The 17,450-nt window shown below is 44.5% G+C and overlaps 1 protein-coding gene across 3 annotated transcripts in view; it reads right to left on the reverse strand.

Moving 5' to 3' along the window:
- Positions 1-15,793, reverse strand: part of SLC37A3 (solute carrier family 37 member 3) — a 51,785-nt gene extending 35,992 nt beyond the window's left edge. The window contains exons 1-3 of one of the 3 annotated variants that reach the window (XM_077850143.1): positions 15,645-15,793; positions 5,263-5,424; positions 3,539-3,647 (exon numbers count right to left, since the gene is read on the reverse strand). In XM_077850143.1, the coding sequence (XP_077706269.1) occupies positions 3,539-3,647; positions 5,263-5,351 (198 nt within the window). In that variant the 5' untranslated portion in view covers positions 5,352-5,424; positions 15,645-15,793. Of the gene's footprint in view, positions 1-3,538; positions 3,648-5,262; positions 5,425-15,644 lie in introns of those variants that run through there. The other 2 variants (XM_077850144.1, XM_077850145.1) reach the window with 2 other exon arrangements.
- Positions 15,794-17,450: the final 1,657 nt, after the last annotated feature.

The following is a 17,450-nucleotide window of genomic DNA, read 5'->3' on the forward strand; positions in this document are numbered from 1 at the left end:
ACATCGGGCTCCCGGTGCATGGAGCCTGCTTCTCCCTCTGCCTGTGTCTCTGCCTCTCTCTCTCTCTGTAACTATCATAAATAAATAAAAAAAAAATTTTAAAAAATAAAAAAAAATAAATAAAAAAAAAAAAAAATAAACTCTCAAGGTAAAGAGACTGGGTGCGCTTAATTCTTTTCGTAAGATACCTAAGATATCTATGCATAAAAAAGAAAGCTATCGTAAGTAATTTTTGAGATGTTGTTCAGGACACTTTGAAATGAAATGAAATGAAATGAAATGAAATGAAATGAAATGAAATGAAATGAAATGAAATGAAAAAAGAAAAAAAAAGAAAAGAAAAGAAAGGAAAGGAAAAGGAAAGGAAAGGGAAGGAAGAAATGTTTAACAATACATGAGCAAAGTATCTTTCAGAAACTTTTACACAAACTTCCGGTTCTAAGAACTCTTCCCACTTTGGACAAGAAAGCAAGTGTCAAAGGGAGGCCAGGGTTGACAGTTACAGACCGAGAAACATAGGAAGACTGAAAGGCACACATGGCCCTAGAGGCCCCACTCCCAGCAGCAGGCTTCAGGCAGGAAGAAACCCAGACCTTAAAGTCTAAGGAAAGGAACAGAAGGTCAGCACTGCTGTCGGTGATGGCAGAGACAGAAATACAAAGATCTCCAGGATCAGTCTCAACTTGACCTCTATATAACCAATCCATCCAAACTACTTAATCCATGGTTCTGAAAAACCAAAATGTGAAACCTATTTTAGCAGCAGTTAGAGTGAGTAAATAAACATCTAAGCAGAAAAGTGAATGCAAGTCCCCTAAGAGCTACTAATGTGACATAGTTACTGGCAGGAAAGAGTTAACACAGCAGGCCCAAGACTGTTCTCCCTAATAAGGCCTACTTGTAAGGTTGGCCCCTAGCTGGCATCTGGGAATCGGGATCTAGGGAGGGTTCCCACCCTTCCCTGCTAAGAGTGGTTCACTGTACCTAAACTATTTGTACAAACAATGTGGTTTATGCTAAACCTGCTTTCCTTCTGGGACTCTGGAATTTTTTTATGTGCCAGGCACAGTGCCTACATAACAAGTCCCAATAAAAACCCTGGGCACTGAGTCTCTAATAACTTTCCCTGGTAGACAAGATTCCACCCATGTTGTCACAATTTGTTGCTGGAAGAATTACATCCATCCTGTGTGACTCCACCAAAAAAGCACTCTTGGAAATGCACCTGGCTTCCTCCAAACCTCAGCCTGTATGCTTTTTTTCCCCTTTGCTGATTTTACTCTGTATCCTTTCACTGGAATAAACCATAGCTGTGAGTAGGACTATAAGCTGAGTCCTGTGAGTCCTTTTAGTGAATCATCTCAACCTAGGGGTGGTCCTGGGAACCCTCAACTCAATTACCTAAAAAACAAAGGCAGCCTTAGGTAATACAACCAGAAACTCAGTGCCTAACAGAAATCCGACTATTCTGTATACTAGTCAGACTGTACCTGCAGTACCACATTTAGGGCACAGTGTCACTACACTACAATTGAAGGAGCCTGGGATGTTTGGCCTCAATGAGAGAAACTTAGGGAGATAGGTTTGCTTTGAATATTCAGCAGGCTGTCATGCAGCAGGAATCAATTACTATGCGTGGCTCAGAAGAAAACCCAAGATAGAAATTAAACAGCAGAATACTTTTCCCTCAATACAAGAAAGAACTTCCTCCAAGTGTTAAACCAGTTGAGTGATCATCTTTCAATAGTGACAAAATTCCATTCTGGCTGAGAGATTAGAGCACCTGATCCCTTTTAAGGCCACTCCATCTTGAAGGTTTGATCATTTAAGATGTCTCACTGTGCACACAACACTAGTCAAGACTCAGTGTGAAACCTAGCCTTCCATTCTTAACATCCTTCCTTTTAAAAGTTCCTGATAATTTAAATTCAAGAAAAATTGTATAGAAAGCTGCCCAACTGGCTCAGTCAGGAGAGCATGCAACTCTTGATCTCAGGGTCGTAAGTTTGAGCTCTACGTTGGGTGTAGAGATTACTAAAAAAAAATAAATAAATAAACTTTAAAAATAGGGGGAGGGGAAGAAAAATTATACAAGAGCATCTTCAACAGAACATCAGTTCTATGAGGACAGGCTCTTTTTTTCTTTTAATCGTCTCTGTAGGGTTTTTTTTTTTTTTTTTTTTTTTGTATCCTCACTGCCTCAAACACTGTTGATGAAGATAGACCTCCAATAAGCACTTGACTGAATAACTTAATTACATTTTGAGGGGATATGCCTATAACCGTCAGATCTCTGTGAGCTTTTAATTGATCCAAATACAGGAAAAATATGTTAAGAAATAAGACATGCTGAGACACCTGGGTGGCTCAGTTGGTTAAGGGTCTGACTTCGGCTCAGGTCATGATCCTAGGATCCTGGGATCATGCTCCATGTTGGGTTGCCAACTCAGCAGAGTCTGTTCTCCCTCTGCCTCTGTCCCTCCCCCAGCTTGTCCTCTCTCTCTGTCTCAAATGAATACAATCTTTGAAAACAAAAACAAAAACAAATAAGACATGCCAAGAATATTAATATGTGTGAATAATTCCACATAAGTAGAACTCAAGGAGTGTGGTAAAGAATGAGTGGACTGGACTTGTGTATTGACTTTTTTTTTTTTAAGATTTTATTTATTTATTCACGAGAGACATACAGAGAGAGGCAGAGACACAGACAGAGGGAGAAGCAGGCTCCCTGTGGGGAGCCCTATGTGGACTTGATCTCAGGACCTGAGCCAAAGGCAGATGCTCAACCACTGAGCTACCCAGGTGCCCCCAACATAGCATATTGGAAAGAACAGTATCTCCATTCCAAGCTGTCATCAAAGAATTCACCTGACCCATAATGAAACCAAGAAAGTGGATACACACTCTGACTTCTAGACTCTTAAGCAGGATACAAACAAATTAAACAAATGGCAACTATGTAAACACTGAGACATTAAACTATGTAATACATGGTATACACCATTCAGAAGGGGAAAAAAAATCAGTGGAAGGTGGGGAAAAAACTCGACAGAAAAAGTGGTATTTTAGGGGCATCTGGCTGGCTCAGTCAGTAGAGCACACACTTCTTGGTCTCAGGGTCGCGAGTCTAAGCCCCAGGATGGATATAGAGATTACTTAAAAATAAGAAAAAGTGATATTTTATCTTGCCACAAAGGGAAAAGCAAGATTTACGTGAGTGGGAAGAAAGCAAAAGAGCATACAAAAGAAAATGAGCAAAATCTCAAAGGCAGAAATGAGTACAGATACCTGGGAAACTCAAAAAACCACCTTCCCAGAAATGTGTCACTTCAAAACAGTGAAAAAGAAGCTGGATGAAGTGTAAAACAGGCCTGAGTCGGGGCAAGCTAAGAAATCAAGCAGAACAGTTTGGGTTTTATGCCACAGGAAACAGCCATCTCAGAGTCCTAAGCAGATGAATGAAACAAAATAGAAGACCTTAAGAGGAATTTAGGGGGTGGGCACAGCTCCCTTCCTGGCACTTTGCTCTGCTTACCTCTACAGGCAGGTTAATTGACTTGTTAAAAGCACTTGGGGTCCACTGCTTAGAGATACTGACTTTGACATTGCTAAAAGTTTTTCTTGATGCATGGAGCAACGAATAACTGCAAAAGAGAAAAGAAATACGGCTGAATGAATAGCAAAGAAAATGGCATTCAATAAAATCCTGGGTATAGTCCCATGTGTTTTATTCAATTTTTGAATTCTCCTCTTAAAAAAAAAAAGAAAAAGTACTGCTTTATGAGATCAATTGAAACAGTCTCTGCCAAGCAAAAGAAAGAATTAACCAGTCTTCTTCAACATGAGCCCCTGTGTCCACTCATAACTTACCCCTCCACTTAGGCACAGGACTGATACAGGACTGATCCCAACCTACTCTAAATCATGGCTGCAGTTCTATAAAAAATTTTAAGTCTTTAGCAACGGTTGGCCCATCAATGCATTACCCATTAAGTAGCTTTCTCTGGAGTCCTGTCTTTTCCTATTGATGCCTTCTTTCATGCATCAAGAATGGATATCCCTAAAGCCAGCATCCAAAATTACCTATCAACTCTTACATCCTTAGAGAACCAACCATTTCCTAGTTTCTGCCTTAAAACAATCAAATCACATCACTTGCGGTGCCTTCAATAAAGATTAATAGTAAACAAAATCTACCTAGAAGAAATCATCAAAAAAAAAAAAAAAAAAAGAAGAAATCATCAAAATAGTTGCGTCACAGGGTTATAAGTAACACGGCTCCTAAAACCAAACAGCCTGGTTTGTGGCATCTATGGCCTCTAAAGTAAGAGCCACTGAGGGCTATAGAATCATAAACATGGATAATCCTTCAGTCAAGCTAGCACTTGGGATCTCACAGGAGTCACTAGAACTCCTCACAACTGTCTCTTTTTTTATTTTTTTAAAAGATTTTATTGGGACGCCTAGGTGGCTCAGCAGGTTGAGCATCTGCCTTCAGCCCAGGGCATGATCCCGTGCTCCTGGGATCGAGTCCCACATCGGGCTCCCCGCGTGGAGCCTGCTTCTCCCTTTGTCTCTGCCTTTGTCTCTGCCTCTCTCTGTGTGTCTCTCATGAATAAATAAAATCTTAAAAAAAAAAAAAAAGATTTTATTTATTTATTCATGAGAGACACAGAGAGAGAGACAGAAACAGAGGCAGTGGGAGAAGCAGGCTCCCTGTGGGGAGGCCGATTTGGAACTCGATCCCAAGACCCCCAGATCATGACCTGAGCCGAAGGCAGATGCTCAACCACTGAGCCACCCAGGAGTCCCATCCTCACAAGTGTCTCATACCTTACTGTTCAAGGAAGCACAAGGCATTCCCTGAATATGTATGCCCTTTGTTCTCAAGCTCCTGGTTTTAATAAATAAAACACTGTATACAAGCCAGGGTTTCTCAATCATGGCCCTGCTGACATTTTAGGCCTCCCAAATTCTCTATTGTGGGAGGCTAGCCTGTGCATCCCTAGTCTGTACCCACTGCAAGTGGCACTCCTTCCCCCAGGGTGACAACCAAAAATGCCTCCAGACATTGCCAAACTTGGGCAAAATGGCCCCGAAAACTACTGAGAGGTACCAGAGAGCACAACAGAAAGAATAACTAGCCTATTTCACAAGCCATGCCAATCACTGCACTAAATACTTGCCGTGCCAACGCCTAGCCCCCTCACACAGACAAAACCAAAAAACACAAGAGAACAGTTTGAGCAACAAACATACCTGAAGAAGGTAAGCAGGAACACAACAACATGATGATGACTGAACCGGGAGAACAGAGTTCCTCTTTGAAAAATATTTGGCCAGGCCATAGTCTTCCTGACCTTCCTTCTCAGCTCCGACCTTAAAGTTTGGACAGTGAATTATTTACATCATTTCTTCTTTCTGCAAAGACAAAATGCATTACCAACATTACTTAAAATAAGTAGTCTATCCAAAAACTGCTTTAGACTTAGAACCAGTCAGCATATGATCAGGCCTTGAAAAAAATCACCTCGGCTAGCAGACACCAGAAAACTAGATTGATAATTATGTTTATAACAAGCCCTTAGGGGCACCTGGGTGGCTCAGTCAGTTAAGCATCTGCCTTTGGCTCAGGTCATGATCCTGGAGTCTTGGGATCAAGCCCTGCATGAGGCTCAGGGAGCCTACTTCCCCATCTCTCCCTTGCTCATGCCCTTTCTCCTTATTTCTCTCTCAAATAAATAAATAAAATACTTAAAAATAATAACAACAGGGCAGCCCAGGTGGCTCAGCGGTTTAGCGCCGCCTTCGGCCCAGAGTGGGATCCTAGAGTCCCAGGATCGAGTCCCACGTCGGGCTCCTTGCATGGAGCCTGCTTCTCCCTCTGCCTGTGTCTCTGTCTCTCTCTCTCTCTCTCTCATGAATAAACAAATAAAATCTTTAAAAAAATAAAATTTAAAATTTAAAAATTTAAAAATTTAAAAAAATAAAAATAATAATAACAGGACACCTAGGTGGCTCAGCAGTTGAGTGTCTGCCTGTAGCTCAGGGCGTGATCCTGGAGTCCTGGGATCGAGTCCCACATCAGGCTCCCTGCATGGAGCCTGCTTCTCCCACTGCCTGTGTCTCTGCCTCTCTCTGCCTCTCAAGAATAAATAAATAAAATCTTTTTTAGGGATCCCTGGGTGGCGCAGTGGTTTGGCGCCTGCCTTTGGCCCAGGGCACGATCCTGGAGACCCGGGATCGAATCCCACATCAGGCTCCCGGTGCATGGAGCCTGCTTCTCCCTCTGCCTGTATCTCTGCTCCTCTCTCTCTCTCTGTGACTATCATAAATAAATAAAATAAAAATAAAAAAAAAATTTTTTTTAATCTTTTTTAAAGTAAATAAATAAATAAATAAGTCCTTAAAAAGAAAAATCCTGGGGATCCCTGGGTGGCGCAGCGGTTTGGCGCCTGCCTTTGGCCCAAGGCGCAATCCTGGAGACCGGGGATCAAATCCCACATCAGGCTCCCGGTGCATGGAGCCTGCTTCTCCCTCTGCCTATGTCTCTGCCTCTCTCTCTCTCTGTGACTATCAAAAATAAATAAAAAGAAAAAAAAAAAAAAGAAAAATCCTTGACAAAAGATTACATCCTAATAGAAAGCCATCTTGGGCAGACCCGGTGGCTCAGCAGTTTAGCGCCACCTTCAGCCCAGGGTGTGATCCTGGAGACCCAGAATCGAGTCCCACATCGGGCTCCCTGCATGGAGCCTGTTTCTCCCTCTGCCTGTGTCTCTGCCTCTCTGTGTCTCTCATGAATAAATAAATAAAATCTTTTAAAAAAAAAAAGCCATCTATTAGATTTTCTTATCCGTTTGTATGTGGGATGGTTGGCTACATCTACCAAGTAAATAAATAAAATCTTTAAAAAAAAAAAAAAAAGTAAAATATCCACAGCATTGGAAAAGTCCTGTAACTTGTATTAGGGAAAAATAAATTGTCAAAATGACCTGTATGCTACAATACACTACAATAGTCAAGGTAGGAGACAAACTTAAGAACTTCCAGTACTAAAATTAGCAAATCACAGGGCTTTGCTTTCAAGACTGCGCTCAGCCAGTAACTGCTGACTTTTCACTGTAACTGCTATTATACTCATGTTTTTTGTTTTGTTTAAAAGATGTTATTTATTTATTCATGAGAGACAGAGAGAGAGGCAGAGACACAGACAGAGGGAGAAACAGGCTTCCCGTAAGGAGCCCGATGCGGAACTCGATCCCAGATCCCGGGACCACGCCCTGAGCCAAAGGCAGACGCTCAATTGCTGAGCCACCCAGGCATCCCTATGCACATGTTTTCACTAGCCACAGCTTGGTAGATGTAGCCAAACCTTAAATGCTGACAGAACCAGACAAAAGACCATTCCTGAAACTTGCAGATAAAAGGTACAAAGTTGAGGTAGTTAAAATTATATAACCATTATAGCTGTTTCATTTACTGGCTGTAAGTCCTTGGACAAGTCAATCTTTATGAATCACAGACAGTCATCTATGAAACGGCCTATCTCTTCTGAGACTTATGAGACTAAACAGTGTATGTAAGGTATTGAGAAACTAATTTTAGCCACTGACCTGCCCAGAATTAATCAATCACACATCAGTAGAAGGTAGCTAATTTCATTTCATCTTTCTACCTGGAAAATGGTCACAAAATAATGAGCCAAGTAGGATTTTAAGATTCCACTTACAAAAATGTAACAAACTTTCTGTCTGTAATTCCAGAAAGTTACAAACCTGAGAGCTATTAGTGTCACTGCTAAATTTACCTCCATCCTCTAAATTAAACATGAAACCCCAGTGGAACAACAAAGCTTTATGTAAACTGTAGTTCTATGAATTGAACACATTTGCACCTCCAAACACTGTACTGAATACTTCAGGGAAGGCTGCGACCTGTGAAGTAATTTATCAGGTAAAATAGTAATTCCAAAAATGTATGCTCCAACAGACTGGGATTACATTGCTTTGGCAATAATGGTTGTGTCTTTCAAGGCCGTGCAGTTACATTAATAACTTTACATGACTAGAGCTGTTTGAGACCATCTGGATTTCATTTCTAAATAAACCACTTTTTCCTTAGCTACAATGACAGGAGAGAAAGGGCTTAATAACTATACCAGGAAAATAGTTTCAAATATTCACCTGCTGTTGGCAGAATGGCACTTAAAATGAATACTATCATACCATCTGGTCCTACATAATTACAGTAAATAATAATAATAATAATATCTTGCACCTATATTCCCTACATCACAGAAGCTATTTCTAATCATCTGTGAGCTCGGCGACCCTGGGGAAGTACTGACAGTTTCGCCAAGTCTGAATCCACCAAGCACATCCTACTTTCTGAAGGCCATTTTCTTTCCTGCTCTAAATACAGACAACAAATCTCTAACATTTTTCAAGTGTTTGTAAATGCTATTACAATTAATAAAACAAAAATTCACTTAAGTATTTCTAAATTCACAGTAGCTTACCATTTAGCCTTTTCTCAATCAATGGATACTGAATATACAGCTATTATATCAGAACAAGAATTAGCTTTTTAAAATAAACTTATTAAAAATAAGATCCTTGCCATCAAAAAGGATACAGAACCACTGAGCCATGTTCTACTTTTGAAAACAAGTTGATAATCATTAGCTCATCTGATTTGTAATGAAGCTTTTTTGAGTCTAGAAGATCACCCATAGGACGTATTTTTCTAGAATGGAACATTCCACATTGTGTGATCAATGTTACAAAAAAGATGGCTTCACGGGGCACCCGGGTGGCTCTGTGGTTGAGCATCTGCCTTCGGCTCAGGTCGTGATCCCAGCCAGGGTCCTGGGATCGAGTCCCATGTCGGGCTCCTTGCAGGGAGCCTGCTTCTCCCTCGGCCTGTGTCTCTGCCTCTCTGTGTGTGTCTCTCATGAATAAATAAATAAAATCTTAAATTAAAAAAAAAAAAAAAGTTGGCTTCACTTGTAACACATCCAAATAGAAGGCAATCTCCCCTTTGTAAAGCAATGCCTTGGAGTAGCAACCATTCCAAAACCGTTGCTTTCTATAGATATTCAGAAACCATTCCAACCCCACAACATAAGATTTCAGGTTGCCTCGTATTAGGAATGCTGTGGGAAGACGGAGTCTACGAAGTGGACGGGAGGAAAGCATCTCACTCCCCCATGCCCACGTCATCTGACTCCATCTCCACCCCACTCCAACCTTCTTATCTTGCTCTCTGGAAATCTAGATATGCAGTGAATAAACTCCAGATGGTCACCCTCCTTGGAGGGTTCTTTGCCTCAGACTCTGGCCTGTCCCCAGATGACCCTGAATCCTCTGAGGTCTTTCAAGGAGAGAGTCATCTTTCTTCTCATGATAACTCTTCCTCCTCACAAGACCCCAGCTTCTCTGAACTCAAGCAGTGGGAGTGGGGGGGGTTCGAGTGCCTCCTGCCCCAGAGCAGGGTCACGTCCTGACCTCCCAGCACTCCGCTCTCACTGCAGACAGCCCCTTGCCTCACTTCCCTTCTGCCACTGCTTCCGTCCCAGCGCAACAGCCAGGTGGCTCAACTCTCCTTCCCCTGCCCCCTTCACCACCAGTCTTTGCCTCCAACATCACTACCCCAGACTAAAATTTCAAAGACCCTACATTCTTTCCCTCCAGAGAACCGCTTGCTCTCCCACTTCCCACTCAACAGTCCTTTTACCTCAGCAAGCCTCCCAACTCAGTCACCTCGCCACGTTCCCGTTACCCATTACCCTCCTCTTGTCCTCACTGCCTTCTTTACCAACTTAGAATCAAACCAATCCCTTAGGGATCTTTTTTCTTGCTTGTCTCTGTCTTCCTTCCCTGCACCCAAGCAGTTGAGTTTTGCCAGAGAAAAATCACACAAGCAGGACGATTTCACTTTTTAGATTCAAAACCACAAACCTCAAAGGACATGCAACACTGCCCAGCATGTCTACACTTCCTCAATTATTTTGCTTCCTCAACCTCTAAGACAATTTCACACTTCTCTATTTAGAGTTCCAGCATCGGGAATCCCTGGGTGGCTCAGCAGTTTAGCGCCTGCCTTTGGCCCAGGGCACGATTCTGGAGTCCCGCGTCAGGCTCCCAGCATGGAGCCTGCTTCTCCCTCCTCCTGTGTCTCTGCCTCGCTCTCTCTCTCTATGTCTGTCATAAATAAATAAATAAATATTTTAAAAAAAAAAATAGAGTTCCAGCATCTCTCTCTCTCTTCCTCACCTAGTACGATGGCTTTCCACCAATGACCCCCACAGCTATGGCTCTAACATGGACCTTCCAGAGTTCCTAACAGTACAACCAACCATCCACTTGATATGCCTCCATGGATCTGAAGCAAGATCTTCATTTCCTCCCTCCAAATCTATTTCTTCCCCAGAATCCCCCACCTTAGAAGTAATACCACCATGCTTCCAAGTTGTCCAAGGTAACCAGGACTTACTCACTTTTCCTTTTCTCTCTCTCAACTTCCGCATCCAACCCATTACTAGTTACCCCCCAAAATATATCCCAAATCCATCCTCCTCTCTCCATCCCCACTACCACCACGTCTACCCCAACGGCCTTTTGAAGGCTTTCACCATTTCTTCATCTACCCTGCCCCCAACTCCTTCTCCACACATCAACCAGAAATGTATCTTAAAACATAAATCAGCTCTCATTCCTCTGCTTATAATACACTGATGGCTTCCCAAGACTCAGATATAAATACAAAACTCTTTGCCATGGCCTTCAAAGCCTGAATACCCTGGCCCTCTGTAGTAAAACAAGAAGAATAAAGGGTGAAGAGCAGTGGAGTTGACAGTTGTGGTCACCAAAAAGAAGTTAGGGATGAAGGAGGAGAAGCATGATCTTGGCCAAGCAGAGAGCCCGACGTGGGGCTTGTTCCCAAGCCTCTGAGATCACATCCTGAGCCAAAGGCAGATGCTTCACCAACTGAGCCACCCAAACGCCCCAATAAATAAAAAAAATAAAAAAAAAAAAAAAGATTAACAGAAAAATGATGTTATGTGAAACCAAATGTGGTAATAGTGTATTATTAACAAGGTATGAATTTTTTCCCCCCAAATCCCCTGGATTAAAAAAAAAAAAATCCCCTGGATTTATACCTTTAAGCTTAAGGGGATTTATACCTTTAAGCTTTCTAATTACTATGTTTTACCCAACTTGGGATATTTTAACCTTTTTTCTTATAGAGTATGGCATAGTGACTAGGGTCAGGTCTGGGTCTAAATGCTCGCTTCATCTGTTAAGAGATATTATTTTATAAAATCTGTTTTCTCATGTATGAGATGTGAGAACTAAATGCAATAATTTAGGGCAATTACCTAACACAGTGCCTGGTACTTTGGAAGGATTTGGTGTTGGTTATGGTCAAAGAATTCATTCATTGGCAAAATCTTTATTGATGGTTTTTTTTTTTTTTTAAAGATTTATTTATTTATTCATGATAGACACACACACACACAGAGGCAGAGACACAGGCAGAGGGAGAAGCAGGCTCCATGCAGGAAGCCTGACGGGACTCGATCCTCAGTCTCCAGGATCCCGCCCTGGGCTGAAGGCAGCGCTAAACTGCTGAGCCAGCTGGGCCACCCTTTATTGATGGTTCTAAATACTCTCCTAGGAGCAGCCCGGGTGGCTCAGTGGTTTAGCTCCGCCTTCAGCCCAGGGCCTGACCCTGGAGACCCGGGATCGAGTCCCACGTCAGGCTCCCTGCATAGAGCCTGCTTCTCCCTCTGCCTGTGTCTCTGCCTCTCTCTCTCTGTGTGTCTCTCATAAATAAATAAAATCTTTTAAAAATAAATAAATGCTCTGCTAGGTGCCAAAGATCGTTTTGGGCTTAAGACAGAGGAGTCCACTGCTTTTGGGGAGCTTACAGAAGAACAATACACATGTAAACAGTTAAACCAGATAATTTGATTGGGAGCAGTGCTCTCAAGGGAAGAAACAGAGATGAGAGAGGTAACTGAGTGACTTCCCCAACCATTGTAGGTAGGGCCCTCAGGGCATGCACTGAGGGAGATGACTTGGGGATGAGCCAAGAAAAGGAAAGAGCAAGTCTTTTGCAAAGAACAGGAGAAAAGCATTTCAAGCAGTGGAACAGCAAATGCAAAGACCCAAAAAGTAGGATATTAGATGAGCAATGAATGAGTTTACTCTTCAGATTTCAGTTTTTACATTTGCAAAGTAAAAAGATTATGTGTACTGAAACATAAAAACGTGGCTGTAAGAGTATTAAATGCATAGCTGAGGGATGCCTGCGTGGTTCAGTAGGTTAAGCATCTGCCTTTGGCTCAGGTCATGACCCTGGTCCATAAACCAGCCTCACATCCTGCTCCTTGCATGGCAGGGAAACTACTTCTCCCTCTGCCTCTGCCTGCCACTCCCCTTGCTTGTGCTGTCTCTCCCTCTCTCTCTCTCTCTGACAAATAAATAAAAATTTTTTTAAAAAAATAAAAAATAGAGATCCCTGGGTGGTGCAGCGGTTTAGCGCCTGCCTTTGGCCCAGGGCGCGATCCTGGAGACCCGGGATCGAACCCCACATCAGACTCCCGGTGCATGGAGCCTGCTTCTCCCTCTGCCTGTCTCTGCCTCTCTCTCTCTCTGTGACTATCATAAATAAATTTTAAAAATTTAAAAAATTAAAATAAATAAATAAAAAATAATAGGGGATCCCTGGATGGCTCAGCAGTTTAGTGCCTGCCTTTGGCCCAGGGCATGATCCCAGAGTCCCAGGATTGAGTCCCACACCAGGCTCCCTGCATGGAGCCTGCTTCCCCCTCTGCCTGTGTCTCTGCCTCTCTCTCTCCGTCTCTCATGAATAAATAAATAAAATCTTCAAAAAAAGAAAATTTAAAAATAGGGACACCTGAGTGGCTCAGTGGTTTAGTGCCTGCCTTCGGCCCAGGTCCTGATCCTGGAGTCCTGGGATCGAGTCCCACATCGGGCTCCCTGCATCGAGCCTGCTTCTCCCTCTGACCGTGTCTCTGCCTCTCTCTCTGTGTCTCTCATGAATAAATAAATAAAATCTTTTAAAAAAATTTTTTAAATACATAGTTGAGTTGAGCTATTTTGACAGTATTGTGTATGTTGTAATTTAGCACTTCAATGCTTGACACACAAATCTCCTTTTCATCCCATATTATCTCATTTGAAGCCATTTACCTGTACTACATAAAACCCTTTTACTCAAAACTCGTCTTCTATAATTTTTCTCTTTTTAAATTGTATCTAGCACTTACCTGTAAAATTTTCTTATCTTATTCCAGGGCTCTTAAATTACATTCTTCCTACCTATTTTAAACATATTCCAAAGACAAGGAGTTTTCACAGTACAAATCTTTCCTTCTCAGGGCACCTGGCTGGTTCAGTAGCATGTGACTCCTGAAACTGGGGTCAGGTTTGAGCCCCACAATTATGGGGTAGATTGTATTTAAAAAAAAAAAAAATCTTGGGACGCCTGCATGGCTCAGTAGTTGAGTGCCTGCCTTCAGCTCCAGATGTGATCCTGGAGTCCCAGGATCAGGTCCCACATCAGGCTCCCTGCGTGGAGCCTGCTTCTCCCTCTGCTTGTGTCTCTGCCTCTCTCTGTGTGTGTCTTTCACGAATGAATGAAATCTAAAAAAAAAAAAAAAAACTTTCCTTCTCCTAAACAAAAGGCTTATACTCCAGTTAATGGTCATTGCCGTGACATTTCATTTTATCAGGGATGAAGAGGAACAAAACAGAACATTCAATGATACACTTAATCCTGACAGCTAGAGAAAAACAAGACATTGCACTGACTTTAATTTTACAAAAGTACTGTTTCAGGGTAATTTTCACATGGAAATCAAAGATTAACGGAAGAGGAGCATCTGGGTGGCTCAATCAGTTAAGCATCTGCCTGTGGCTCAGGTCATGATTTTGGGGTCGTGGGATCAAGTTCCCTCTCCCCTCTCCCAGTCTGGTTCCCTGCTCAGCAGAGTCTGCTGCTCCCCCTCTCATTACCCTTCCCTCTGCTTGTGTGTGCACGCTCTCTCTCTCTCAAATAAATAAATAAAATCTGTGTTTCTTTTTAAGATTTTATTATCTCTCAGAGTAGTAGACAGAAGGAGAAGGAGAAGCATGCTCTTGGCCAAGCAGAGAGCCCGACGTGGGGCTTGTTCCCAAGCCTCTGAGATCACATCCTGAGCCAAAGGCAGATGCTTCACCAACTGAGCCACCCAAGCACCCCAATAAATAAAATTCAAAAAAACAAAGATTAACAGAAAAATGATGTTATGTGAAACCAAATGTGGGCCACAAAAAGGCATTAAAGTTCGAGTTGGAACCACAGACTCTCAGCTTAAAGTCTCTGAGCCTCGATTCTCTCATTTAAGAATTAAATGAGGGGATCCCTGGGTGGCTTAACGGTTTAGCATCTGCCTTCAGCCCAGGTCGTGATCCTAGAGTCCCGGGATGGAGTTCCCCATCCGGCTCCCTGCATGAAGCCTGCTTCTCCTTCTGCCTGTGTCTCTGTCTCTCTCTCTCTCTCTCTCTCTCTCTCTGTGTGTGTGTGTCTGTCATGAATGAATAAATAAAATCTTTACAAAAAAAAAAAAAAAAGAATTAAATGAGATCATTTTTGAGCGTTCGAGTACAGAGCCTGGCACACAGTAAACACCTAACAATGGCAAAGAAATAAATCAGCAGCGAGACACTGAAGAAAGCTGGCAGTCCTGATTCAGTTTTCGCTCACTCCAGGAACATACTCTTCTCCCTATAAAAACACTCGGTAATAAATTACTATGAGATCACCTACAATCTTACGTTTCAGGAAACACCAAAACCCCTGTGGACACATTCCCATTACCCCCACCCACCCCACCAACCCCACCCCACCCCACCCCCCGCCAAAAGGGAGAGTGAGCAGCGGGAGGACATTCGGCAAATAAGAATACCGAGGGAGGGAAGGAGGGATGCCCGGGTGGCCCAGCGGGTGGGCGCCTGCCTTTGCCCCAGGGCGTGATCCTGGAGACCGGGGATCAAGTCCCGCATCGAGCGGCCCGCAGGGAGCCTGCTTCTCCCTCTGCCTGCGTCTCTGCCTCTCTCTCTCTCTCTCTCTCTCTCTCTCTCTGTCTTTCATGAATAAATGAAATCTTAAAAAAAAAAAAAAAGAAAGAAAAGAATACCGAGGGAGTGACGAATACGTTGCCAGAACACAACCCCACTTACTCCATCACGACGCCTCTCCCTCTCCGGCCTCAGAGCATCTTTCCCAAAGGCCGTCCTTCCCACTCCCGGGCAGGAGCCCTCGCGGCCCGGCCCCGACCCCCGCCCCCCACGCCCGCCCCAGGGCCCGCGGTCCCCGCCGGCCCCGCCGGCCCCGCCCGGCCCCGCACACCCGGCCCCGCACACCCGGCCCCGCGCGGCGGGAGGGAGCCCGGCCGGAGGGGAGCGAGCGCCCGCCCGCCCGCCGCCCCCGCCGCGTCCCCGCGCCGCCCTCCCGTCCCCGGGGAGCCCCCCGCCCCCCCGACCGCGCTCGCGGGCGGCGCCCCCACACGTCGCCCCCAGCCCGGCTCCGGCCCCCTGTCGGCCGCACCCCGCGCGCCGCGGCTCGCGCACCCGGGACCCGCCGCAATCGCCTCGCTGCAGCCCACCGTCCGGCCCGCTCGGCTCCGCTGCCCGCAGCCCCTCGCCCGCGCCGCCACCTCACCCGCGGCTCCGCGGCCACGGTTTCCGGACGCTCACGTGACCCGCCCGTCCCCGGAGCATGCTGGGAGTTGTAGTCCGACCGCGGCCTCACCTGCGGGCCGCAGGGGGCGGCACGGGGCGGTGGAGGGAGACGAAGGTGGGAGGGAGAGGGAGGGGCGAGGCCTCGGTGAACCCGGCTGCTGGGCTGGAGGAGGAGGCGATAGCCAGGGGTGTAAGCTGGAAAAAGGCAGTGAGAGAGAGAGAAAATACAATTTGAGAAGTGCTGTACAGGTCATCTTTTTTTCAGAAAAGCTTAATTCTGCTCTTTCTTTTTTTTAAACAGATAACCCACCTTTTATTTTTTTTTTTTTAATTTATTTAAGACACAGAGAGAGAGACAGGCAGAGGGAGAAGCAGGCTCCACGCAGGGAGCCCGACGTGGGACTCGATCCCGGGTCTCCAGCGCTGGGCTGAAGGCAGCGCTAAACGGCTAAGCCACCAGGGCTGCCCTCTGCTTTCTTGTAAAAAGTAACATGCTGCTTCCCCAAAGAATATATTTATTTCTACTGCTTTTTTTGTTGTGTGTTTTGTATTACATACCTCCATAAAAGTAATAGATTTTTTTTTTTTTAATGATAGTCACACAGAGAGAGAGACAGAGAGAGAGAGAGGCAGAGACATAGGCAGAGGGAGAAGCAGGCTCCATGCACCGGGAGCCCGACGTGGGAATCAATCCTGGGTCTCCAGGATCGCGCCCTGGGCCAAAGGCAGGCGCCAAACCGCTGCGCCACCCACCAGGGATCCCTAGATATTTTTTTTATTGGAGTTTAATTTGCCAACATATAGCATAACACCTGGTTATGCTTTACATTTTTGTTTAAGTTAATTAAATGACGTGGCCCATGCAGGCCGGGCCAGTAATCTGCCACCATCATTCACCATTCTGCCCTCCACTCCACCCACCCAAATAGATGAATGTTAAGATCCTGACAGCCTCTCGGAAAATTAAAGGCCTTAAGACACGGGACTTGCAAGTAGAGTCTGCTGCCCTCTTGGGCCCTCTTTCAACTTGTTGGGGAAACAGAATTTGTTTTAAAATCTCCCAACCCAGAAAATCTCTCTATAAAGACAGCAGGGAAAGGGAAGAGTTTTACTATTAGATAGGCATTAAAGTAGAATGTGATGCTTATGGGATGCCTGGGTGGCTCAGAGGTTTCAGCGTCTGCCTTTGGCTCAGGGTGTAATCCTGGGGTCCCAGGATCAAGTCCCACATCTGGCTCCGTGCATGGAACCTGCTTCTCCCTCTGCCTGTGTCTCTGCCTCTGTGTGTGTGTGTGTGTGTGTGTGTGTGTATACATATATATAAATATGTGGAGGGGGCCCCTGGCTGGCTCAGTTGCTGGAATGTGCAACTCTTGATCTTGAGGTTGGGTGTTGATACATCAATAAATATATTATTACATAATATAATATATAGTAGAATATTATTCAGCCTTTAAAAAGAATGAAATTTTTTTGGATTTTATTTATTTATTTATTCATGAGAGACACACAGAAAGAGGCAGAGACAGAGGCAGAGGGAGAGGGAGAAACAGGCTCCTTGCAGGGAGCCGGATACAGGACTCGATCCCCAGACCCAGGATCACACCCTGAACAGAAGGCAGACGCTCAACCACTGAGCCACCAGGCGTCTCAAAAGGAATGAAATTCTGGCACATGCTACAACATAGAGGAACC

The sequence above is a fragment of the Canis aureus genome, chromosome 15 (assembly GCF_053574225.1).
Source record: "Canis aureus isolate CA01 chromosome 15, VMU_Caureus_v.1.0, whole genome shotgun sequence".
NCBI lineage: Eukaryota > Metazoa > Chordata > Mammalia > Carnivora > Canidae > Canis > Canis aureus.